Here is a 24393-nt window from a genome sequence, read left to right as displayed (position 1 = left end):
GGCAGGCTCCCAGGTACTCTGCTGGGGCTGATAAGGCTCCTTAGCAGAGCTTCCCTCCAGACAAATTCCAGCTCCAGTCAGCTGACAGCTCCATAGCAGGGCAGCATTCCCAGAGTGCCTCAGGGTGGGGGCAAGGGAGTAGCACCTGCCTCCCCCATAGGGCAGGCACTGTAAATGTTAGTGAACCACATACCTACTGGGTGTGGGGCACTGTCCCATGAAGCGGCATGTAGACCACTTACAGAGAGGCTGTGTCTACACTGGCCACTTACTCCGGAAAATCAGCCACTTTTCCGGAATAACTTGCCAGCTGTCTACACTGGCCCCTTGAATTTCTGGCAAAGCACTGATGATCTAGTGTAAAATCGTCAGTGTTTTTCTGGAAAAACTATGCTGCTCCCGTTTGGGCAAAAGTCCTTTTCCAGAAAACTGTTCCGGAAAAGGGCCAGTGTAGACAGCCCAGATTTCTTTTCTGCAAAAAAGCCCCGATTGCGAAAATGGCGATCGGAGCTTTTTTACGGAAAAGCGCGTCTAGATTGGCACGGACGCTTTTCCGCAAAAAGTGCTTTTCTGGAAAAGCATCCTGCCAATGTAGAGGCGCTTTTTCTGAAAATGCTTATAACGGAAAAGTTTTCCGTTTTAAGCATTTCCGGAAAAGGGTGCCAGTGTAGACGTAGCCAGAGAGTATGAGTTTGCTCTATGGCCTTAGCTGAGATCTGGTTGGGATTACACTAGCGGGGCAGTGGGTGACCCCATGGTTTGGGGAGGCGAGCTACCCCAACTCTACCCAGTGTCCCCCAAGGGTCCGTCCTAGGACCAATCCTAGTCAATTTATTCATAAATGATCTGGAGAAAGGGGCAAGCAGTGAGGTAGTAAAGTTTGCAGATGATACCAAACTGATTAAGATAGTCAAGACAGAAGCAGACTGTGAAGAACTTGAAAAAGATCTCACCAAACTGAGTGATTGGGCAACAAAATGGCAAATGAAGTTTAATGTGGATACGTGTAAAGTAACGCACGTTGGAAAAAATAACCCCAACTATACGTATAATATGATGGAGGCTAATTTGGCTACGACAAATCAGGAAAGAGATCTTGGAGTTATCGTGGACAGTTCTCTGAAAATATCCACACAGTGTGCACCGGTGATCAAAAAGGCAAATAGGATGATAGGAATTATTAAGAAAGGGATAGAAAATAAAACACAGAATATCTTACTGCCCCTGTATAAAACTATGGTACGCCCACATCTTGAGTACTGTGTACAGATGTGGTCTCCTCACCTCAAAAAAGATATTTTGGCCTTGGAAAGGGTTCAGAAAAGGGCAACTGAAACGATTAGGGGTTTAGAACGGGTCCCATATGAAGAGAGGCTAAAGCGACTGGGACTTTTCAGTTTAGAAAAGAGGAGACTAAGAGGGGATATGATAGAGGTCTATAAAATCATGAGTGGTGTGGAGAGGGTGAATAAAGAAAAGTTATTTATTAGTTCCCATAATAGAAGAAATAGAGGACACCAAATGAAATTAATGGGTAGCAGGTTTAAAACTAATACGCGAAAGTTCTTCTTCACACAGCGTGTAGTCAACCTGTGGAACTCCTTGCCAGAGGAGGCTGTGAAGGCTAGGGCTATAACAGAGTTTAAAGAGAAGCTAGATAAATTCATGGAGGTTAGGTCCATAAAAGACTATTAGCCAGGGGATAGTATTGGTGTCCCTGGCCTCTGTTTATCAGAGGCTGGAGATGGATGGCAGGAGACAAATCGCTTGATCATTGTCTTCGGTCCACCCCCTCCGGGGCACCTGGCGCTGGCCACTGTTGGCAGACAGGCTACTGGGCTAGATGGACCTTTGGTCTGACCCAGTATGGCCATTCTTATGTTCTTATGTACCCCTTTCACCCAAGGCCCTGCCCTGCGTGGGTGCTGCTGGCTTCTACCTCCCCCATGCAAATGGCCCAATGGAGCCTCCCTATACATACTCAGCAGGGCCAGTGGACAGGCTGCTTGGGCTGTGCTGAAGGTCCAGGAAGGGAGTGAAAAGATGCAGGTTTTTTTGAGGGGTGGGGGACTCCTCCCTCCTCCCCCCAATCTCCATCCCTGTTGGCAGATCACCTGGGCCTGTGTCAGGACCCACCTTTGGGCTGCAGCCCACAGTTTGGAAACCCCGCCCTGGGGAGAACTGCCTGAATACAGCTACCTTGTTCTTTCCCCTCTGGCACGTGCACCCTCCCCCAGCTGTTAACATTGCCAGTGGGCAGCATTGGGGCAGAGTTAGCCCTTTACGGGCAGACGGAAGCAAAACGGGCATTGGGTGTCAGGCTGACAAGTCAGGACGTGGGAGCAGGCGTGTACCCTGTTCTGGGTGGAGTTAAAGCTCCCTTGACATAGCTGGGAGGAGGCATCTTCATTTAGCACAGCCGGAAGGAGGTTTCGCCTAGAACAAGCCGAGAGGGTCTGAGCTGAGGAACTAGTGCCAGGTAGGCACAGGACTAGGCTACTGCTCGGAGGAGGGGCATGTGAGCTGGGAGCAACGCAGCCCAGACATGGAGGCAGAGCAGGAAAACTGCGTGAGTCCATGAGCATGAGGGACGAGGAGTCCTGTGGCACCTTATAGACTAAGGCTGTGTCTACACTGGCGCGATCTCGCACAAAAGCGGCTGCTCTTGCGCAAAAACTTGCTGCCTGTCTACACTGGCCGCGTGTTGTTGTGCAAGTAAACTGACGTTCTAGTGTATGAAATTAGGGCATCTTGTGCGAGAACGCTGATGCTCCCGCTCACGAATAAGCCCTCTTGTGCAAGAGCTCTTCTGGAAGAGGCCAGTGTAAACAGGCAACACGAATTTCTTGCACAAGAAAGCCTGATGGTTAAAATGGCCATCGGAGCTTTCTTGTGCGAGAGAGTGTCTATACTGGCACAGACGGTCTTGCGCAAAAGCACATCTCTTGTGCTAAGGCACATGCCAGTGTGGACGCTCTCTTCTGGAAGGGTTCTTGCGCAAGAACTCTTCCGCAAAAGAGTTTTTGCATGAGAACGCGCCAGTGTAGACGTAGTCTATCAGATGTACAGGAGCATGAGCTTTCGTGGGCAAAGACCCGCTTCGTCAGATGCCCGTGAGCAGGGTGTGTCTCGGACGCACTGGAGGCTTGGAGCCGAGAGCGGGGAGGCGGTTCTGTTATTGGTTCCTGCTTGTGTCCAGTGAAGCAGACGCGTGTATGTTCCTTGTAAATAAACAAGATTGCCTCAGTGGGAATGGCAGACTCCTCTGGCCTCCATCTCCCCGAACACCCCCAGGGCCCAGGCAGCAGCAGCTTTATCGTGTAGCTTCATTGCATGTCTACCAAATGCACCTGGCTTGGAACCCAAACTCACTGGCATCAGGCGTGCAGGGCTCAGCTGGAAAGTCCTGGCTTCCTGTTCCCTCCCTGGAATCAGTTGCTCTAAATGCAGGTTCCTGATTCCCTGCTCACTAATGCCGAGGGGAAATGGCAGGGCTGGGAGGAGCAAGGTAAATGTGGGCCTAAGGGTTGAGTGACATGGGTACAGCGGGGGGGGGGGCTCCCTTTACACACAGTAATTGCCCTCTGGACATCATTAAACACCCAGCCAGGGGCACCACTCAGAGTTTATTACAGGGATCTACCAGGCAGAAGCTTACAGGGAATGGGATGAAGAGAGCAGAGGCACTGCAGGGACTGGAGAGGGGCCGGAGCTCCGTGCCTGGGCTCATATTGTTGCCCTTCTCCGTGGCGCTGGCTCCCGGGGAGGAAGAGCTTGCCCCGCCAGCCTTAGCACACGTCTGTTGGCTTCACCAGGATGAAGGAGGCCTTGCACTCCCCACTGCTGCAGAACCCGGCCCAGTAGATGTAGCCTTTCGCATTCAGCAGCACGTTCTGGCACTTGTCGTACCACCAGCCTCCATAGCTACTTGCGCAGTTCCCGCTGGCTTGGTCCTGGTCACGATCGTGCGTGCTAAACTTCATGTTGTCGTGTATGCCCCCCTTGCCGGCGTGATAGGTGGTGAGATAGTCGTCGGCATCCCCCAGGTATCTGCCCAGCCGCAGCGGGTACCCGCTGGCCTCATCCTCCACGCGGAAGATGTCGTACTCCGCAGAGCGGGTGGTGTTGGATTTGTCCACCACGACAAAGCGGACCTTGTAGGTGTTCTGATGGGTGAGCAGGAACAGGTACTCGTTGCCCATCCAGTAATCGTTCTGCACATTCCCGAAGCCGTACTTGTAGGTGCTCCAGGACTCCCGCCAGGTGATCTCTGTATTATGAGAATTTCTCTGCACCATGGTCCAGCCTTTGCCTTCGGTGTCCATGTCGCACCACACCACCTGCGGGGGAGAGCCTGCCGGCTGGATGACATAGATCCCACTGGGGCTGTCTAGGGGGATGCAGCTGCAGTCCCTGGGGAACCCTGAAATGCCACAGACAGTGGGGTTAAGGGGCGGTTGAAAGAGAGAGCCAGGGGGTTCCGAGACAGACCCTGAGTATTTCCCAATTCTACAGGCTCTGCCCTGGCCACAGCATCCGGCTCCAGCTGGCAACCTTTGTTTTGTGTGAAATGAGTTTCTTCCCCTGCTGGTTCTGAAGAAATCCTCCCAAAGAGGAGTCGGGGGTAAGCCCCGGCCCTGTCCCCTCCTGGAGTCTGTGCTGCGGGGGGAATCGCTCCAGCTGGGGCTGCTCCCCCCATCTCCATGCAGACTGAATTGGGAAACCGACACGGGCCGGGGTAAATGGGGCTGGCAAAGAGCAGAAGGGAGACTGGCACCAGACGGCCCTTGGCATCCAGTCTGCTCAAAACACCCTGCTCTCTCCGGCGCCTTGGAAACTTCCAGCCAACGTCCTGTTGCGGGGCTTGGAGGGGTGCCCAGAACTGGCTGGGTACAACGAGAACACCGTGGTAATAACGGCCCCGCCCCTCCCCACGGTCCTCCCTTGGGCCTGAGTCCCCAGCTCCCCTTCCCCCCCAGGTCAGCCTCCCTGTGTGCCCCCCCCACCCAGCCCCTTTATGTGCCCCTCACGTCTGGCCCCTCCCCGTAGCTGAGCTGAGGAGGAGGAGCTGCTGAGCACTACAGGGGGCTGCCAGTGGGGCCGGCTGAGACCCCTGCCTTCCTGGGCAAGCCTCTGGGCAGCCCCCCTCCCCCCCAGAGCACTACTAGCCCCAGGTAGCTCCATGTGCAGCCTCCTCTCTGCTCAGGTTATCAGCTGGTCCGCGGCGGGGGGAGGTGGGGCCAAGGCAGGGTGAGGTTTGAGCAGCCCAGAGCCCAGGGGACGCTGATGCCTGTGCCCTCTGTCACAGAGGCGGCTCTGGAGAGCCAGGGGACTCCTTGGTCAGGCCGCTTTAGTGTAGGGGGGGGGTTACACTTGGTCCTTGATGGTGAAACTGAAGCGTAGCAATCGGCCAGTCGGGGGATTGCACCCTGGTCCCTACAGCGGCTCTGCCCTGAGCTGGTTCTTCCGCCCCTCCAGGCTCACAAAGCGAAGCAACAAGCAGCAGCTCCCACACCCCAGCTGGCCCGTTCCCAGGGGCTGGAGGCCTCCAAAGGGGATGGGCCTGCTGCACGGGGAGGACTCCGCTTCTCTTGGGGCCCTGCGCTGGCGGAGGGTGGCTAGACGGCACGTTCCATGGACACGTGAATGCAGGGATTGAACACGGGCCAGGCCGACATTAGAGGCTTTTTTCACTAAAGAAGAACGTGCTCCGCAGTTTGCGTAGCTTTTTCCGATTGCTTTTCCAGAAGAGGCTTTGCTGCCATTTGGCCCCGTTTAAAACAGGGCCAAATGGAGGAAAAGCCTCCTCTTTCGGCGGAGCCCTTACGCCTCCTAGAACGAGGTGCACAGGGCTCCCCGAAAGAGCCTTTGCTCTTTGGCAAAAAAAAGCAGAAGAGCAAACGTGTTCCCTGGATGCGGCGGATTTTTTCCAGGATACCTCTGGTATCCCGGGAAAACTCGCAGTTAAAATGTCCCCTGGGAGGGGGGAGAGGAGCATAATCAGGCCCACGAGACCCTGATCTTGAATGTGGCTGATGCTAGATGCTCACCGCTTGGTCCTCTACTCACCTTTCTTGTCTTTTAGGGCCCCAGTGCCCTGCATGGGGGCTGTGCAAAGCAGTATCAGCACCGACAGCATCAAGAGACGCAGGAGTGAGTTGGGCTGGAACCCTGCAAGGAACAGAAACCACTGGACATGAGACAAGGGTTAGGTAATTGACAATTGAGGTAATGGATTTCAGGAAGGCAGATTTTGATAAGCTCAGAGATCTTGTAGGTAAGGTCCCATGGGAAGTAAGACTGAAGGGAAAAACAACTGAGGAGAATTGGAAGTATTTCAAAGGGACGTTGTTAAGGGCCCAAAAGCAAACAATTCCGCTGTGTAGGAAAGACAGAAAATATGGCAAAAGACCAGCTTGGCTTAACAAGGAGATCTTGCATGATCTCAAAATAAAAAAGGAGTCCTATAAAAAATGGAAACTAGGACAAATAACGAAGGATGAATATAGGCAAGCAACACGGGAATGCAGGGGCAAGATTAGAAAGGCAAAGGCACAAAATGAGATCAAACTAGCTACAGGCATAAAGGGAAACAAGAAGACCTTTTAAAAATACATTAAAACCAAGAGGAAGACCAAGGACAGGGTAGGCCCACTGCTTAGTGAGGAGGGAGAAGCAGTAACAGGAAACTTGGAAATGGCAGAGATGCTCAATGACTTCTTTGTTTCACCAAGAAGTCTGGAGGTGTGCCTAACGTAGTGAATACAAGCAGAGAGAGGGTAAGTTTAGAAGACAGGATACACAAAGAACAAGTTAAAAATCACTTAGGAAAGTTAGATGTCAGCAAGTCACCAGGTCCTGATGAAATGCATCCCAGGATACTCAAGGAGCTGATAGAGGAGGTATCTGAGCCTTTCGCTATGATCTTTGAAAAATTATGGAAGACAGGGGAGATTCCAGAAGACTGGAAAAGGGCAAATATTGTGCCCATCTATAAAAAGGGGAATAAGAACAACCCAGGAAACTACAGACCGGTCAGTTTAACGTCTGTCCCAGGGAAGATAATGGAGCAGGTAATTAAGGAAATCATATGCAAACACTTGGAAGGTAATAAAGTAATAGGGAATAGCCAGCATGGGTTTGTGAAGAACAAGTCATGTCAAACTAATCTGATAGCTTTCTTTGATAGGATAAGGAGCCTTGTGGATAAGGGAGAAGCGGTGGATGTCATATACCTAGACTTTAGTAAGGCATTTGATACGGTCTCGCATGATATTCTTATTGATAAACTAGGCAAATATAACTTAGATAGGGCCACGATAAGGTGGGTGCATAATTGGCTGGATAACCGTAGTCAGAGAGTTGTTGTTAACGGTTCTAAATCCTGCTGGAAAGGGATAACAAGTGGATTTACTCAAGGGTCTGTTTTGGGACCCGTACTGTTCAATATCTTCATCAATGATGTAGATATTGGGATAGAGAGTACGCTTATTAAGTTTGCAGATGATACCAAACTGGGTGGGGTTGCAACTTCTTTGGAGGATAGGGACATAATTCAAAATGACCTTAGCAAGTTAGAGAAATGGTCAGAGGTAAACAGGATGAGGTTTAATAAAGAGAAATGCAAAGTGCTCCACTTAGGAAGGAACAATCAGTTCCATACATACAAGATGGGAAGCGACTGTCTGGGAAGGAGCATGGCGGAAAGGGATCTAGGGGTCATAGTGGACCACAAGTTGAATATGAGTCAACAGTGTGATGCTGTTGCAAAAAAAGCAAATATGATTCTAGGTTGTATCAACAGGTGTGTTGTAAGCAAAACTCGTGAAGTCATTCTGCCGCTCTACTCTGCACTAGTTAGGCCTCAGCTGGAGTACTGTGTCCAGTTCTGGGCGCCACATTTCAAGAAAGATGTGGAGAAATTGGAAAGGGTACAGAGAAGAGCGACAAGAATGATTAAAGGTTTAGAGAACATGACCTATGAAGCCAGGCTTCATGAACTGGGCTTGTTTAGTTGTTTAGTTTGCGCAGTGTTCTTGCGCAAATTCAAGCGGCCAGTGTAGACAGCTGGCAAGTTTTTCCGCAAAAGCAGCTGCATTTGTGGAAAAACTTGCCAGTCTAGACGCAGCCTACATGTATAAATAATAAGATGAGTAAACTAGAGTGCCTCATATTGAAATAACAGGTCTCACAGAATCTTGGTGGAACGAGGATAATCAACGGGATGAAGTAATAACCAGGGTATGAAATATATTGGAAGGACAGAACAGGTTGTGCTGGTGGGGGAGTGACACTACATGTGAAAGAAAGCATCGTATCAAATGAAGTAAAAACCTTAAGGGAACTAATCGTGCCATCGGATCTTTATGGATACTAATTCCATGCTCTAACAATAAGACTATTGCAGTAGGGATATATTACTGACCCAACTGACCAGGACGGGGATAATGACTATAAAATGCTCAGGGAGATTAGAGAGAGACCATAAAAATAAAAATCCTCAATAATAGTGGGGGAGTTCAACTACCCCCTATAGAGATCTTAAAAGACTGCTTCTTGGACAAGCTGGTTCTGGAACACACGAGAGGCGAGGCATTTCTTGATTTGGTCCTAAGTGGAGCGCAGGATCTGGTCCAGGAGGTTACTGTAGCCGGACTGCTTGGAAAAACTGACCACAATATAGTTAATATAATTATATTTTTCCTCCCTGTGGTGGGAAAAACATCACAGAAGCCCAACACTGCGGCGTTTAATTTCAGAAAGGGGAACTACACAGAAAGGAGGAGGTTAGTTAAACAAATTTAAAGGTACAGTGCCAGAAGTGAAATCCCTGCAAGCTGCATGGAAACTTTTGAAAGATGCTATAATAGCTGCTCAATTTAAATGTATGCCCCAAATTTAAAAAACAACAAAAACACAGTAAGGGAACCCAAAAAGTGCCACTTACTAGCCAAGTAAAAGAAACAGCGAGAGGTAAAAAGGCATCATTTAAAAAGCAGACGTTAAATCCTCGTGAGGAAAATAGAAAGGAGCATAAATTCTGTCAAATAAAGTGTAAAAATGTAATTAGGAAGGCCAAAAACTATCTGAAGAGCAGCTAACCAAAAACTCAAAAAGTAATCTCTCTCTCTCTGGGGGTGGGGAGGGAAATGGTTGTGGTTGGCGCAGATGTGGGCAAGGCCGCGGGGGGAGGGGGAGGGGCAGAGAGAAAAGGCCAGGGCAGCCAGGGGTGGTGGGAAGGAGAGAAAGGCCAGGGATGCTGCAGTCTGGCCCTTCCCAGGATTCCCCCACCCCCAGAGAGGGGGTTGACACATGTAACAAGTAGGAGGCGCAGCCCCCTAGTAGGTATAATAAAGCCCTAGGGCTGTGTCTACACTACAGGGCTTTTGTGCAAAAACAGCTGTGTTTGTGCAAAAACCCGCGGAGCATCCACACCTCAAGCGTGTTTTTGCGCAAGAAAATGTATAGTGAAACGGCAGAACAGAGGGCTTTTGCCAGTGTAGGGCTTTTTCTACAAGGCATAACGCCTTTTTGCACAAGAGTTCTTGCACAAAAAGGTGTGTGTGGACGCCTAACAGGGGTTTCTTGGGCAGAAAGAGCCTATCAGAAAAAGCACAGGTGCTCCAATGGCCATTCTGTTAATGGGCATCAGAACTTTCTTGCACAAGAGTGTGCATGCAGTGTGGATGCTCTCTTGCGCAAAAGCACATTGCTTTTGCGATGTGCTTTTGCGGTGTGGACACGCTTTTGGCACGAAGTTTTTGCGAGAGATCTCTTCTGCAAAAAGCTTCTCGCGCAAAAACCCTGGACTGTGTCTAGACTGGCAAGTTTTTCTGCAAAGGCAGCTGCGTTTGCTGAAAAACTTGCCAGCTGTCTACACTGGCCGCTTGAATTTGCACAAGAACACTGATGATCTCATGTAAGATAATCAGTGCTTTTTGCGGAAATACTATGCTGCTCCCGTTCGGGCAAAAGTCCTTTGCACAAAAGCTTTTGCACACAAGGGCCAGTGTCGACAGCTCAGATTTGTTTTGCGCAAAAAAGCCCCGATGGCGAAAATGGCGATCGGGGCTTTTTTGCACAAAAGCGTGTCTAGATTGGCCACGGACTCTTTTCCGCAAAAAAGATCTAGATGCCAATCTAGATGCTCTTATCCGCAAATGCTTTTCACGGAAAACTTTTCCGTGAAAAGCATTTGCGGAAAATCATGCCAGGCTAGACGCAGCCCTGCAAACCTGCTGCCTCTGCCCATATATGGGTCGGGGTTGTTTCTAGAGAGACATTCCTTGTTGTTCTCAGCAACCCAGCCAGCTGGAAAGTAGGGGAATGAACTGCAGAATCTCAGCCATTCACTTGCATAGTGGGAGAGGTTAGGAGATTTGCCCCAGTCTCTTATTTAGGTCCACGAGGTAACGAATGTGTGTGCAGCAGGGATCTCCAACCTTTTTAAGCACCAGATCACTTTTTCAATTTAAGTGCAATGTAAGATCTACCTCAAACCCAAATCCCCTTGCCCCTCTTCCTTCCTGCCCCTTCTTTGAGGCCCTGCCGCTGCTCCACCCCTTCTCGGAGGCCTCACCCTGCTCACTCCATCCCCCTTTCTCCCCAAATCTCATTTGCTTTCACCAAGCTGGGGGAGGGAGAGAGGGTGCAGGCTTTGATCTTCAGCCAAAGAGTTTAGAGTGTGGGAGGGGCTCTGGGTTCAGCCCAGGGTGGGGGATGGGGTGCGAGCTCTGGGAGTTTGGCTGCAGGGCGACTCACGTCTGGGGCAGGAGGCTGGGAGGAGGTTCAGGGCTCAGACAGGGGTTCAGGAAGGAGGCCCTGGCTGGGCTCTGTTTGATTGAGATGGCTGCTGGGTGGTGGAGCAGTGGGGCTAAGGAAGCTTACTCCTGGCCTGGCCCTGCACTGCTCCTGAAAACAGCCGGCACGTACAGCAATGGCTCCATAGTGCCATGTGCTGCCCCGCATCTACAGGTACTGAGCCCACAGCTGCTACTGACCACGGTTCCACGTTCTTGACCAAGGGGAGCTGCAGGAGCCGTGTCTGCAGGCAAGGACAGCGTGTGGAGACCCCCGGCTCTCCCTCTCTCAGGGGCTGCAGGGAGATGCCAGCCACTTCCAGGAGCAGCAATTAGCACCGGGATAATTAATCCAGCTGCAACAGGTTTGGCATTTTAGAACTCCTCCAAGAATTAAATCGAAGCATAAGAGCAAAATGAAAATGAGGAAACGCACCCACCAGTCAAAACCCCCAAATAAAACACTTTGCAAGCAGTAAAAGTAGTGACAATGATCCCTAGATATGTGCTGGGTGGGGAGATGGGCGAGGGAAAGTGTGTGTGTGTGAGAATGTCAGACGGGCACAGTGTGTGAGAGTGACAGAGATTTACACTGACAAGCTCCCTCCACCCCCTTCTCTCTGACTGGAGACAAGGTGCAGGAGTGGGGGGAGGCAGGGACACCCTGACAGCAGCGCCCCGTCTCTTCTCCCTCCCACACCCTGCACAGCAAGCAGGAGGCTCCCAGGGGGGCAGCTCCAAGGCAGGGGGCAGGAACATCATGACAGTGGGTGGAGAGGCCACTGAAGTGCCAGCACTCGGTAGCTTCCTGGCCAGACCAGTCAGGATCCCCTGTCAGAGGCTCCAAGATCTATCGGTAGATCCCGATCGACTGGTTGGTGACCGCTGCTGCAGAGAATGTTTTCAGTGCTCGCTGTCAAGCCTGTTTCAGTGCGGTGTTGCCAAGAGAGAAAGTCAACAGCTAAGGCCTGCCAGTAACCATGACAGAAATCATGATGGAAATGAATTAAAAAGAGAAAGAGAGAGAGAGAGAGCAGGGTACATCAGTGGTGCGTAACCTGTGGGTCGTGGCATTTTGATCCAGCCGGCCGGGGGCCCCCCGGCGTGCGGCTCACGAATGAAAAAAGGTTGTGCATCCCTGGCGTACATGGCACATGGAAAAACACGGTTACGGTAGAAACACGTCTTCATAGACATATTTCATTAGAACTCTCAGGAAATGTCCCAGCCCAAATCGTTCTGAGAAGCTGCCATCAGTGTCAGGTTTCATTGCGAGAGAGCTGAGTCGCCCCCGGCAGGCGAAGGGCTGAGGCTTTTGGAGGAGAAAGATTTCAGTGAGTCTCACAAGCCAGGACTAAAATGTTTTGACTGAAGTGAAATAACAGTCTGGGGTCAACCCGCCTTCAAAACACGCTCCCCATTTCTTGATTCTGCCCTCTAGCAGCCATTGGCACCGAGTAATCATTGCGGTCTGGTGGGAGGGAGACTGGGCTTAACTCAGAGGGCCTGAGTTCTACCTGTGACCATGCTCTGTGCCTTAGTTTCCCCTTTTGTAAAATAGTGCTTATGTTAGATCCTTTTTATTCTAAAGTACTTGGGCCACAATCCCCGAGGGGACTTGGGGCAGGGAGGGACGATTCCTGCCTAGGGTCCAGCAGCAAGCTGAGGAGGGGACCCCCACAAGGCTCTTGGTATACCATGGTCTGGGGGGGACACTCTGTACCAGCCAGGGGTCACTGCCAGACTTGTCGCTAGCCTGGCTTACCCTGCAGCATGCGCTTGCAGGGGGAAATGCTGCTCCGTTTCAAAGAAGCAGCAGCGTGTACCTCACTGTGCCGGTCCCTTGGGCCTTGGCCTGTAGGCCTGTGGAAGCAGAGGGTGAACCAGGGTTCCCCTCCCCCCCATGCACCTGTCGGAACTGGGGAGCGGAGCTGAGAAGAGCGCAGGCTGCCCACTCCGTGCCAATAGCTGCTGCCTCTGAGCATGGTCCTGAAGGCTCCTGGAGCCCCGGAGGAGAATGCACTTGCCCACCGCACCTCCCCACGTGCCAACACCGCCTACAGCTCTGGCCTCGTCCCCAGGTTCCGGCCCCACGTTTCTAAAGTGCCGGGCATCTCAGTAAAACTCACCCATCCCGAGGCTGCAGCTGAGCGGAGTTAGCAATCGGCCGTGTCCTGTGTCCACCTCCGAAAGCGGAGCTGGGATGCCCTCCCTTTATGCAGAGAGCACCACCCCACACCCAGCTTCTCTTGCTGCTCCAACTGCTGGCGCCCAGCCTGGCCTGTGGGCCGGGGGAGCCCCCCTGGCACGCCTGCCCCTTCTGTATTTACTGCAGATACCAGCTCGCTTGGGCTCCCCCATTCCCAGGAATGCCAGGATTTCGGAAAACAGGCCGGGGTCAGCCAAGGATGAATGTCTCGGCAGGACTCAGCGGCGTACCGCTGCCTTTCGGACACAGAGAGCACGAGAGGGAGAAGATGAAGCCAGTGGAGATGGTGGGGATGGGGGCTGTGCAGTACGTGATTAGGAATGTGACACTTGTGCCAGGCGATTAGAAGCAGCAAGATTCAGGGTCTAAGGGCTCCTCTTAGCATTGCGAACCAGAACCAGCTGGAAACCTCTCTCCCCGAGACCTGGGGAACTAACCCCCACACGCTAAGAGGCGGCTCCCCCCTCAGAGGCCCTCGCCTGCGAGGAGGAGAGAAATGCAGTGTCGGGGGGGGGGGACACCCTGCGTTGGACTGAAAGTTCTGGGTCCTGTGAGTGCAAAGCCCCCCCTGCAGTGTACGGCGCAGCAGATTTCTGCCTCAGTTTCCCACCTCGAGGTGAGACAGTCCAAAGACCAAATATCCCTTTGGTGCACCCTCCCCTTTCCCTCAGCGCGCCCCACACCTGGTTCACTGGCCAAGTTCAGCCGAGTGTCCAAGAGTAGAGGGCATTTGGGCGGGTTCAGCTTCTGTCCCCAGGAGAGAAGGGGCAGGCCAGGGGGCCTCTGCTCAGCCTTGCTGCTGCCCCATGCTGCCACCTCTGCCTTCAGCTGCTATGCCGCGCTCTGTGGGGCCTCTGGCCTGGAGTGAGTCCAGCTCCCTGGAAACCCCCTTGTGCTGTTTGCTCCACTGCAGCCCCCATGCCACCAGCTCAGAGCTGGCAAATGTCATTGCAGAGCCTTTGGCCATGACCTTTGAAAAGTCGTGGAGATCGGGAGAGATCCCGGATGACTGGAAAAAGGCAAACGTAGTGGCCATCTGCAAAAACGGGAAGAAGGACGATCCAGGGAACTATAGGCCGGTCAGTCTTACCTCGGTTCCTGGAAAAATCATGGAAGGGATCCTTAAGGAATCCATTTTGAGGCACTTGGAAGAGAGGAAAGTGATCAGGAATAGTCAGGATGGATTCACAAAGGGCAAGTTGTGCCTGACCAATCTGATTAGCTTCTATGATGAGGTAACTGGCTCGGTGAACGTGGGAAAGTCAGTGGATGTTATATACCTTGACTTTAGCAAGGCTTTTGATACGGTCTCCCACAATATTCTTGCCAGCAAGTTAAGGGAATGTGGATTGGATAAATTGGACGGTAAGATGGATAGAAAGCTGGCGAGATGGCCGGGCCCAGTGGGTAGTGATCAACGGCTCGATGTCAGGATGGTGGTCGGTTTCTAGTGGAATGCCCCAAGGTTCAGTTCTAGGACCAGTTTTGTTTAATATCTTTATTAATGACCTGGATGAGGGCATGGATTGCACCCTCAGCAAGCTTGCAGATGACACTAAGCTAAGGGGAGAGGTAGATACACTTGAGGGCAGAGATGGGGTCCAGAGTGACTTAGACAAATTGGAGGATTGGGCCACAAGAAATCCGACAAGGTTCAACAAGGACAAGTGTAGAGTCCTGCACTTGGGACGGAAGAATCCCAAGCATTGTTACAGGCTGGGGGTCAACCAGCTAAGTAGTAATTCTGCAGAAAAGGACCTGGGGGTTACAGTGGATGAGAAGCTGCATATGAGTCAACAGTGTGCCCTTGTAGCCAAGAAGGCTAGTGGCATATTAGATTGCACTAAGAAGAGCACTGCCAGCAGATCCAGAGATGTCATTATTCCCCTTTATTCGGCTCTGGTGAGGCCACATCTGAAGTATTGTGTCCAGTTCTGGGCCATCCACTACAAAAAGGTTGTGGACGCATTGGAGAGGCTCCAGTGGAGGGCAACCAAAATGATGAGGGGGCTGGAGCATATGACTTATGAGGAGAGGCTGAGGGAGTTGGGTCTGTTTAGTCTGCAGAAGCGAAGAGTGAGGGGGGATTTGATAGCAGCCTTCAGCTTCTTGAAGGGAGGTTCCAAAGAGGATGGAGAGAGGCTGTTCCCAGTAGTGACAGATGGCAGAACAAGGAGCAATGGTCTCAAGTTCTGGTGGGAGAGGTCCAGGTTGGATATTAGAAAAAACTATTTTACTAGGAGGGTGGTGAAGTCCTGGGATGGGTTCCCTAGGGAAGTGGTGGAGTCTCCATCCCTAGAGGTGTTTAAGTCTCGGCTTGACAAAGCCCTGGCTGGGTTGATTTAATTGGGATTGGTCCTGCCTTGAGCTGGTCCCTGCCACGCTGCGGCCTTGCCACTAGAGCCAGGAGGGTGCCACGGGTCACAGGGGAAGTGGCCCAGGAACAGAAGGCAGTGGAGGGAAGTAGAGGGGCAGGACAAGGCTGCTGCCCGAGAGACCCTGTGTCAGGGCCATAGTAGTGGGTGGGCCTGCCCCCACCCCTTTTCCCCCTTGTACTGTGTCTAGCCACCATTGCTGCGTGGCCTGGAAGGATCGTGGCTTGCCCCTGAGGTCAGGGGCTAGACTGAGGCTGCCGTTGGCCACGGTGGCAGCCTGCTGATGCCCCCTGGGAAGGAGCGAGAGACGATTGGGGTGGGCACTGCTGATGGGTTTGCTCCACTGCAGTGTCCTGAAGGGGACACAGTGGTCTGGGAGAGATGCGGGTCTGGAACTGGAGCGAGGAGGGGAAACGGCAGCCGGAAGGCGGGGCCCTGCGGATGAAAGGATGAATCCCCAGATCTGCCGGCAGGAGGTGCTGTGGTGCTGAGTCCCACCCCATGACAAGAGGATTAAACTAGATTTGTTTAGCAACTGCCAAAGTCTCTGCTCCATGTCATCGCCTTCTGCTGATTCAGCACCTTTGCCTGCTGCCCCGGGTGTGTGTCCCGCTGGCTTTTACATAAGGGCTGTGTCTAGACTGGCCAGTTTTTCCAGAAAATCAGCCGCTTTTCCGGAAAAACTTGCCAGCTGTCTGCACTGGTCACTTGAATTTCCGCAAAAGCACTGACGATCTCATGTAAGATTGTCAGTGTTCCTGCGGAAATACTATGCTGCTCCCGTTCGGGCAAAAGTCCTTTTGCGCAAAACTTTTGCGCAAAGGGGCCAGTGTAGACAGCCCAGATTTGTTTTCCGCAAAATAGCCCCGATGGCGAAAATGTGGATCGGGGCTTTTTTTGCGGAAAAGCGCGTCTAGATTGGCAAGGACGCTTTTCCGTAAAAAGTGCTTTTGCGGAAAAGCGTCCTGCCAATCTAGACGCTCTGTTCCAAAAATGCTTTTAACGGAAAACTTTTCCGTTAAAAGCATTTCCGGAAAATCATGCCAGTGTAGACACAGCCAAGGTGCATAAGAGCGAGCACAAACCCGGGAGAGTGCTTGTGAGTTACGGGTGAGTTGTTGGAGGTGTTCCCAGGCAGGCAGGGTCCTGGCTGGGACCGAGAGCGCAGAAGCTAGTCCACTAGCGGGAACAGCTCCGCCCTGTCCGCACGCCTTGTGACCGTCCAGCCTGCCAGCATGTCACACGCCACTCAAATGTGCGACAAGGGGAGGCCTGGATTTCCTTGCATGTCAATCACGTTTGCCTGGCGTGATGTGCAATGAACATTTGATCATTTGGAGACCAAGTTTGGGGGGAGGGGGGCAGAGAACCCAGACCCACTCAAGCAGGCCCAGACCCACTCAAGCAGGGATTGAAGGGTGGAGGGAGAGATGCATTTTCCTATCTAGAAGTCAATGCCCATAAAGCATGGGGGGGGGGGGAGGGGTGGCAGCTGCAGCACCTCACTGCCCTGCCTCCCACCTTTCCTCTGTACTGTAACGTGCACCCCCCGGTTGGCTCCACTGGCATCTCTGACTCCCAGCAGCACCCAGGCGAGCCGTGTCCGCCCTGCCCTGCCCTGCCGGTTCCCCCATAGGGAATGGTTCCAGGGAAGAGCCTTATCTGGGGGGAGGCTGTACCAGGCCCACCCGGCCAGGCAGGCTCCCAGGTGCTCTGCAGGGGCTGATAAGGCTGCTTAGCCCAGCTTCCCTCCAGACACCTGACAGCTCCACCGCAGGGCAGTATCCCCAGAGCGCTGCAGGGCGGGGGCTGGGGAGGAACAGCGCCTGCCCCCCCCGTACAGCAGGTGCTATAAGTGCCAACCCCATTCTGCCTCTAGACGCCTCTCTACCGATCCGGGGACAGACGTGCCGTGGGCAGGGATGGGTAAGGGCCGCCTCGGTGAGTCAGGGCCTGTGGGGCGGAGCTGGGCCCTGCTGCTCCGCTCTAGGGCCGGGGACGTGGGGGTGGGACGCTGGGATTAGAACCCACCAGCAGATGTGGGGCTGGAACCCAGCCTGGGGCGCTCCCCTCCCCCCGGGGCGGCGAGGAGCAGAGATGCCTGGCCTGAAAATTACGCACCCTCCAGCTGAGCCTCTGGGGCAGACACAGCAACTCGCTCCGGGGCCCGGACAGTCTGCAGAGCTGCCTCCTCTGCGGCCCGTTCAGTCCCGACCCCCCCGTGGCGCGGCCCAGCAGCGGAACGCGGGCGCAGTGACTGGCAGGGGGACAGCGACCGGGGGGGGGGGCCTTGGGGGTGGAGGGAGCAGCAGTGACACGTGCGCCAAGCGCCCTAGAGAGGTGGGGCAGGACGCCGGGCGGCTGCCCTGCGGGTCACTGTCTGGCAGGACAGAGCTGGAGGGGCTCCCTGCACGGTGCCTGCTGCTGCAGCTTGGCCATGGGCCCCCAGAGCCACTAGCCCAGCTGGTGAGTGTCAGGGCTGGCGCCTGCCTGCTGCCAGCAGCCCCCGATTCCCTGAAATCCTGGCCGCCCTCCCCGTACCTTCCTGGGGCCCTGAGTGCCCCTGGCCAGTCCCCTCCCCCGACCTTCCTGGGGCCCTGAGTGCCCCTGGCCAGTCCCCTCCCCCGACCTTCCTGGGGCCCTGAGTGTCCCTGGCCAGTCCCCTCCCCCGACCTCCCTGGGGCCCTGAGTGCCCCTGGCCAGTCCCCTCCCCCGACCTTCCTGGGGCCCTGAGTGCCCCTGGCCAGTCCCCTCCCCCGACCTTCCTGGGGCCCTGAGTGCCCCTGGCCAGTCCCCTCCCCCGACCTTCCTGGGGCCCTGAGTGCCCCTGGCCAGTCCCCTCCCCCGACCTTCCTGGGGCCCTGAGTGCCCCTGGCCAGTCCCCTCCCCCAACCTTCCTGGGGCCCTGAGTGCCCACCCAGGACCCTGTTCCCTGAAGCTCTCAGTGCCCACACAACCCTCAGTCGCCCACCCCCAATGTTTCCTCTAATTTTCTGCATCCATGTGTGGAATAATTTTGATGTGCACCCAGGCCTGTGCGGATGTGCACCAGGAGTAGAAACACATGCTGTGTGCGCTCTGCCCGTCGGCTGGGCAGCATTGGAATCTCTCCTGGGTGGCTACCGAAGTGCTCCGCCTACAGCGAACACTGGCCTGGACCCTGCCCCCGGCCTGCCCCCCGGCTCTCGGTTCCCACCTCGCCTCTGCTCAGAGCCCTGCTCCCCAGGGCCTTAGTGCCCACCCAGCCATGGTCCCCATTTTCTCTTTCCCCCCCACTCTTCCCCTCTGCTCCAGTAGTGCCCCTGGCATAGGGGGTCTCTGTGGGGCAAGCGGCTGGAGCATTTCTCCAGGGTAAATCCCAAGCTCGCCTGGGCCTATCCCCCTTGTGGTGTCTGTCCCAATGGGGCCAATTCCTGGCGTCTCCTCTGTGCCCGAGGGGCAGGGGCAGCGGTGCCAGCTTGTGTGGGAGCCAGCTCTGGATCGCACCGGCCCATGGCAGCGGGAATTGGGAGCCTGGCTCCTCGGGGGCAGGTTTGCGTTCCCAGCGTCTCCCCCGCTCTCCCCTTTTGCAGCTGCCTGGATCCCTCGTCTCCTGCTCCTCGCCAGCCTCTTGGCCCTGCCAGGCCCGGGGCTGGCCCTGGAAATACACAATGGGAACATCTTCAAGGGACCCACCCACAGACTCAGGAACCACCCAAGGGCCCTGATGGCAGGTGAGTTCTACCTGCGCCTCCGGCCCTCTCAGCCGCCACAGGGGTCCCTGCCAGGCCTGGGGGCCCAGCACAGCTCCGCTTGGCTGCCATTACGTGGGGCTGAAGCCACTGGAGGAAATGACACTCCGAGCCGCGGGCGTTCGAGGAGGGAGGCAGGTGGTGGCCCAGGGGGCTGGGTGGTGGCAGATCAGGGAGAAGGCAGAGGGTGCTGGCTGCCTCGGGCCACAGAGGTGCATGGGGAAGGGGGGCAGGTGAACACAGCCCTAGGGAGAAGGTGGCAGACGGGAGGAGGCGGGAGTGCCCTGGCAGCACGGCGACGGGCGCTGTGGTAACACCCAGCTTGAGCTGGGCAGGGCCAGGCACGGCTGCGTGGGAAGGAGGCTGCTGCAGAGCCAGGGACAGGACTGGAAGCTGCAGGCTGGTGAGTGCAGAGCCAGGGGCATGGCTGGGGAGTTGGGAGGCTGCATTTGGCCCGTGCTGGAAGGGAGCAGAGCCAGGGAGGTGGGAGGGGGGAGGGTGCAGAAAGGGAAGCGGAGGCACCACTAACACGTTCCACCGCGGCCCCAGGGAGACTGGCAATGGGCGCTAAGGAACCCTCCCATCACCCAGCTCTCCCCGTTCCTGCCCCTGCATACGAGGGCGAAGGAAACTCGCGGCAGCGCAGAGACAGTGACCTGCAGCTACCGGAAGGCTACGGTACGTGTCTCCCGGGCTGGCCCTCCACACGCCCTGCAGAAATGAGCCACTCGGGCAGCCTCTGTCTGAGGGGAGGGGCAAGGTGCCGGGGCGGTGTGCTCACGCCTGGCCCCAGGGGAATCCCAGGCATCACACAGGCCCCGAGGAGCAAAGAAGCGGGTGGCAGATTTTAGGTTGTGAGGGAGGTGGCTGGCAGTGGCTGGGTCGCCAGCACCCGGTGCCCCAGGGATGGAGCTGGTCCACAGGGGGGAGGAGAAGCTTTGGCTGCGAATTGTGTGTGTGGGATGGGCCCATGTCACAGGTTTGTACGGGCCTAAAGAAACGATGCTTGGGTGCTGGCTGGGAGCACACTGGGCCGTCTCTCCCTCTGCTGCAGGTGTGGGGAGGTCGCGGCAAAATGCTTGGCAAGATTATTTGAGAGTTATGCAGGGGGGGAAGAAGGAGGGGGGGGCGCTTGTCTTGTCCAGTGCACAGGCCAATGTTAAAGAGCTCTTGGCCCAGCCGTGAGCTGAGGCTGGACTGGACCTGATGCTGTAAGATACATTTGCCCCAAGCCATACGGTGCTGTTGGCCTGCAGTGTCCAGCACATTGTAAACACCTCTAAGAAAGCCCCTGCAGGTCATGCAGCCGGGTCTGATTGTCTTCCAGGATACACACAAAGGGTATGTCTACACTAGACCCCAAGTTCGCAGTAGGGAGGCTAATGTCGGCATTCCAAGTTGCAAATCAAGCCCGGGATTTAAATATCCTGCCCTTGATTTGCATCTTCATGGCCGGTCGCCATTTTTTTAAATTTACAAGTCCAGCCTAACTGCCTGCATCTACATGCGGCAGGGACCCGGTAGTTCGAAATAAAGCCCTCGTTCGAACTACGTGTTAAACCTCATTCCAGGAGGAATAACAGGGAATTCGAACTGGGGCTTTAACTCAAAATACCGGGTACCTGCCGCGTGTATACGTGGGCAGTTAGTCTGGACTTGTACATTTCAAAAAAGTGGCAACCATCCGGGAAGATGCAAATCAAGCGCGGGATATTTAAATCCCGGGCTTGATTTGCAACTTCAAATGCCTACATTAGCCTCCGTAGTTCAAACTAGGAAGCTAGTGTAGACATTGTTGCAGCGTTTTGAAAATGTGCTTGCAAAGGGCTGGCATGTCAGAGCAGACACTAGGGTCGGAGATGCTCCGGAGCGGCCCGTTCTCACTGGCCCAGGATGGGATGAGCAAAGCAGGGTGAGCTCCAGCAAACTCTTCCTTGTGCACAGCCTTTCCCAGGGACTGCAGCGAGATTACCTGGAACAGGGTCAGTGGTGTCTTCATTATCCAGCCCGCCGGACTCCACCAGATCGTTGTTTCCTGTGACTTGAACAGCACCAGTGAAGGCTGGACAGTCCTCCAGAGAAACCGGCACAACACACAGCTCACCTGGTCCGAATCGTGGAGCACCTACAAATATGGCTTTGGCGACGTGCACAGTGACTACTGGCTGGGGATGGAGTACATCTATCAGATCACCAAGCAGAAAGTCTACCAGGTCAGGTTCATCATCCACGATTCCTCTGGCACCATGAAATACGCAGACTACAACCTCTTCAGTCTGGAAGATGAGTCCAAAGGCTACCGGCTGCGTCTGGGCTCCTACTCGGGGACTGCAGGGGACGCCATGACTTCAAACAGTGCTAGTTCTGTGCATGACAACATGAAGTTCACCACGAAGGACCTGGATCAGGACACTTACAGCGGGAACTGTGCGTCTAGCTATGGCGGGGGTTGGTGGTACTCGGGTTGTTATTCTGCTCGACTGAATGTCAAAGGGAGCATCACTTGGGGCAGTTTGTGTTCCGGGAACTGCCAAGCCTCTGCCATCCTCATCAAACCAGCTTCTTACTGCTAATTGCCCCTTCCCCACCCTGCAGTCTGCAGCGAGGCCAGGCCTTGCTCCCCGAAAGGAGGGAAAGGGTTATAGCCTGGGGCACAGCCAAACATCACCCCCATGGGCGCGGGGGGAGAAGTATCATGGTTCATATTTATCCAGAATGAGGCAACTTTCTCTTTTCTTTTCCTCTTCATACTTTGTAAGCTCTTCTCTGCTGGGCCTTGTGCTTTGCGTTGGCTGGATTTAGTTATAGTCACAATCAGAGCAATCCTTTGCAAAGCTGCCCCGGGGAGAGGAAACGCGCTTAGCCCCACGGGGCGCTGCAGTGTTGTCTGGGCAGTGTGCCGTTCCGGAGCTCACTGGCCTGGAGGGATCCAGACGCACAGAAGGAGTTTGACAGACACACGCGCGCTGCTGCTCGGTCGGCATTAAAGCGTCAGAATAAAAAGGCATTTTGAAAAAGTGGGGGCCTGGTTCTCGTCCCACGTCCTCTCTGCTGTGCTCCCTGGGCAGCAGAGTGTGTAGAACCCAGCCCAGTGTTTGCAGCCTTCCTGCCTCGGGGGAGTTGGTCTCCCAGACCTGGCTGGGCTAGTCACCCCCAGACTTTGGCTCCCACAGATTCCTCGAGGGGAATTTTCTGCAGTGACCTAGCAGGATTTTGGAGCCAGGCCTGGAGACATCTGGGTAGGTGTAACCCAGGACTGAGGGGCCCTTTAATAAGGTGCCCAGAAGCCAGTAGGTCTTAGTACAAAGCTAAGTGGTAGCAGACAATTTTCTGTTGGCTTCAGTGGGCTTTGGATCAGGCCCCTACTGCACGGCTGCTGCCTTTCCCCGTCGCTCCGGGCTCCCGTCCACGTTGGGCCTTTCTAAGGGGCTGAGGTGCTGAGGCTCGTCTCTCGTCTGACTGCTTCCGCGCAAATTCCTTTGGGGGCCACTTCTCCTGGGCAACCCCTGGCTCCGAGCCCCTGGCCGGGAGCAGAGCAGAGTCCGACCAGAGGAGGGGAAGAGGCAGGAGCCTCGGGGGAGCCGCTGAGCCCAAGAGTCAGTTTTGGCTGGTGCTGGTGACAGGTCCCTGTGGTGCCGAGTGCCGGGCGGATGAAAAGCTCTTAGCATGAGTCGGGGTGACCCTAGGACGGGGGGAGGCAAGTCCCCAGCCCCACCCGTTCTGCCTGAGACCCTGCCCCTGCCACCTAGGGCCCCTCCATAGCTGGGCAGCCCTCCTCCCCGAACATGGGCTGACAGTGGCTTGCCCCCCAGAGCATGTGGGGCCTGTGGTTCTACCCCTCCGGAGCACCCCAACCCGCCTGCCCCAGCCTGGAAACCCCTCCCACACCCGACCTCCCTGCACTCCACCTGCCCCCCAGAATCCTGCTCTGATCCCCACCATACACGCCAAGCCCCTCGTCTCTGGCCCCACTCCAGAGCCTGGATTCCCAGGTGGAGCCCTCAACCCCTGCATCCCATGCCTGGTCCCAGTCCAGAGGCCCGTCCTCACCCCCAATGTCTAATCCCTGGCCCCACTCCAGAGCCCACACCCCACTCCACAGCTCTCCCTCCCTCCTGCATCCCAACCGTCTGCCCTGGGTCACGGACGCTTAGTGAGGGTGGAGGAGAGTGAGGGAAGGTGTGGGGGGCAGGGCAAGGGATGGAGCAGGGGTGATGAGTTTGGTGCCATTCGAAAGTTGGGGTCATTTCTGAGAGCAGGGGACGAGGATGAAGGTGGGTCGTGTCGTGTGGTCCCTGCAGAGAAGCAACTTGCCAAGCAAGTTCCCAAACGCCCTCAAGAGAGCCCCGAGCATTAGACGTGGGGCCATAAGACGTATCCTGCAGCTTCTCTTCTCTGCAGCAGCGGCCCCGTGACTTCATGCAGGGCCGGACTAAGGGGTGGGCTAGCCGGGCAGCTGCCCAAGGCACCAACCTATGGGTGGTGCCCGGCTCCCGGCAGGCTGCAGCGGCCACCCGGGGCGGGGCCTGTGTTAACCCCCGCAGCACCGGCCAGCAGCGCCCTTCCCCCCGTGGCCCGTGCACCCAGAGGCAGGGCCGTGCGCCCCGAGGGCGGCGCCGCGCACCTGGGACCCAGGGTGCCAAAATGGCTCTGGCCGGCCCTGTCTTCATGGGCAAGGAGAATTCAATTTGCTCAGGCCAGACCCTCTCCTCACGCAGTCCAAGGCCCTGTCTACACCCCACAGTGTTGTCCCCTCGCGGAAGCTTTCAGCAGCCTCGCCACAGGGTGCGCACGTTGCATTGCACCCCCTGTGGCTGGAGCGTCCCTGCTCCCCACCTAAAGCCCCTTGGCGAGAGGTGCGGCGCTTAGGGCAGCATCGGCCACATCTTCACTTCCCGGGAGATCAGTGCAGCCGCTGGGACTGGGAGCTCTGCCCATGGTCAGGGACGAGGCGGCCGGTCACTATGAATTCCCTCGCACGCCCAGCAGCTCCGGCTCGGCGGCTTTGTTTGCTGGAGGCTGTGGCCTGTGGGCGGATCCAGCTGCGCTGTGCTCTGCCCCCCAGCCAGGGGCTGCAGGGGGACTCCAGGGCTGCTCCGCGAGCGGAGGGGCTCTGACCTCCACCTTGCTGGGTGGCAGCTGGCCCCTCCGGCGGGCTCTGCCCGCATACAGCAGGGACAGCGTTGGGCTCCGCTCTTCCGGACAAAAGGGACCCGTGGCCTCGGGCGCCCGTCAGAATCCCTCCCCTCAGCGCAGTCAGGGTGACCCCTCCCCAGCCG

General features: G+C 55.5%; 3 protein-coding genes across 5 annotated transcripts in view; 2 read left to right on the top strand and 1 right to left on the bottom strand.

Annotated features, from left to right (window-relative positions):
• Positions 1-24393, top strand: part of LOC102452245 (uncharacterized) — a 505721-nt gene that overhangs the window by 98818 nt on the left and 382510 nt on the right.
• On the bottom strand, positions 3590-13050 carry LOC102456347 (fibrinogen-like protein 1-like protein). Its single transcript, XM_075914113.1, has 3 exons — positions 12929-13050; positions 6070-6171; positions 3590-4423 (listed from the first exon to the last, which is right to left on the bottom strand). The coding sequence occupies exons 1-3, from the start codon at positions 12930-12932 to the stop codon at positions 3789-3791; spliced, it is 741 nt and encodes a 246-aa protein (XP_075770228.1). The 5' UTR covers positions 12933-13050; the 3' UTR covers positions 3590-3788.
• Positions 16991-22263, top strand: LOC142818175 (fibrinogen-like protein 1-like protein). 3 transcript variants are annotated; one of them, XM_075914095.1, is made up of 4 exons: positions 16991-17324; positions 18956-19096; positions 19664-19792; positions 21059-22257. In XM_075914095.1, exons 1-4 carry the CDS (start codon positions 17306-17308, stop codon positions 21685-21687), a joined length of 918 nt encoding a protein of 305 aa, XP_075770210.1. In that variant the 5' UTR covers positions 16991-17305; the 3' UTR covers positions 21688-22257. The 3 variants fall into 3 exon arrangements, with proteins under 3 accessions (XP_075770210.1, XP_075770209.1, XP_075770208.1); XM_075914094.1 differs by lacking the exon at positions 16991-17324 and having other exon boundaries at positions 18396-19096; positions 19706-19792; positions 21059-22263; XM_075914093.1 differs by lacking the exon at positions 16991-17324 and having other exon boundaries at positions 18400-19096; positions 21059-22260.

The sequence above is a fragment of the Pelodiscus sinensis genome, chromosome 32 (assembly GCF_049634645.1).
Source record: "Pelodiscus sinensis isolate JC-2024 chromosome 32, ASM4963464v1, whole genome shotgun sequence".
In the NCBI taxonomy this organism is placed as follows: Eukaryota; Metazoa; Chordata; order Testudines; family Trionychidae; genus Pelodiscus; species Pelodiscus sinensis.
The sequence above is the reverse complement of the archived record's forward strand: the minus strand, read 5'-3'. Positions and strand labels throughout refer to the sequence as shown.

Excerpts from the sequence above, each read along its gene's own strand:
- LOC102456347 (XM_075914113.1), bottom strand. Across the intron at positions 4,424-6,069 it reads GGCCCTAAAAGACAAGAAAG|GGTTCCCCAGGGACTGCAGC; the intron begins GTGAGTAGAGGA and ends GTGGCATTTCAG.
- LOC142818175 (XM_075914093.1), top strand. The coding sequence starts at position 18,784 with ATGGGGCCAATTCCTGGCGTCTCCTCTGTGCCCGAGGGGCAGGGGCAG. Across the intron at positions 19,097-19,663 it reads CCCAAGGGCCCTGATGGCAG|GGAGACTGGCAATGGGCGCT; the intron begins GTGAGTTCTACC and ends CCGCGGCCCCAG. Across the intron at positions 19,793-21,058 it reads GCAGCTACCGGAAGGCTACG|CCTTTCCCAGGGACTGCAGC; the intron begins GTACGTGTCTCC and ends CCTTGTGCACAG.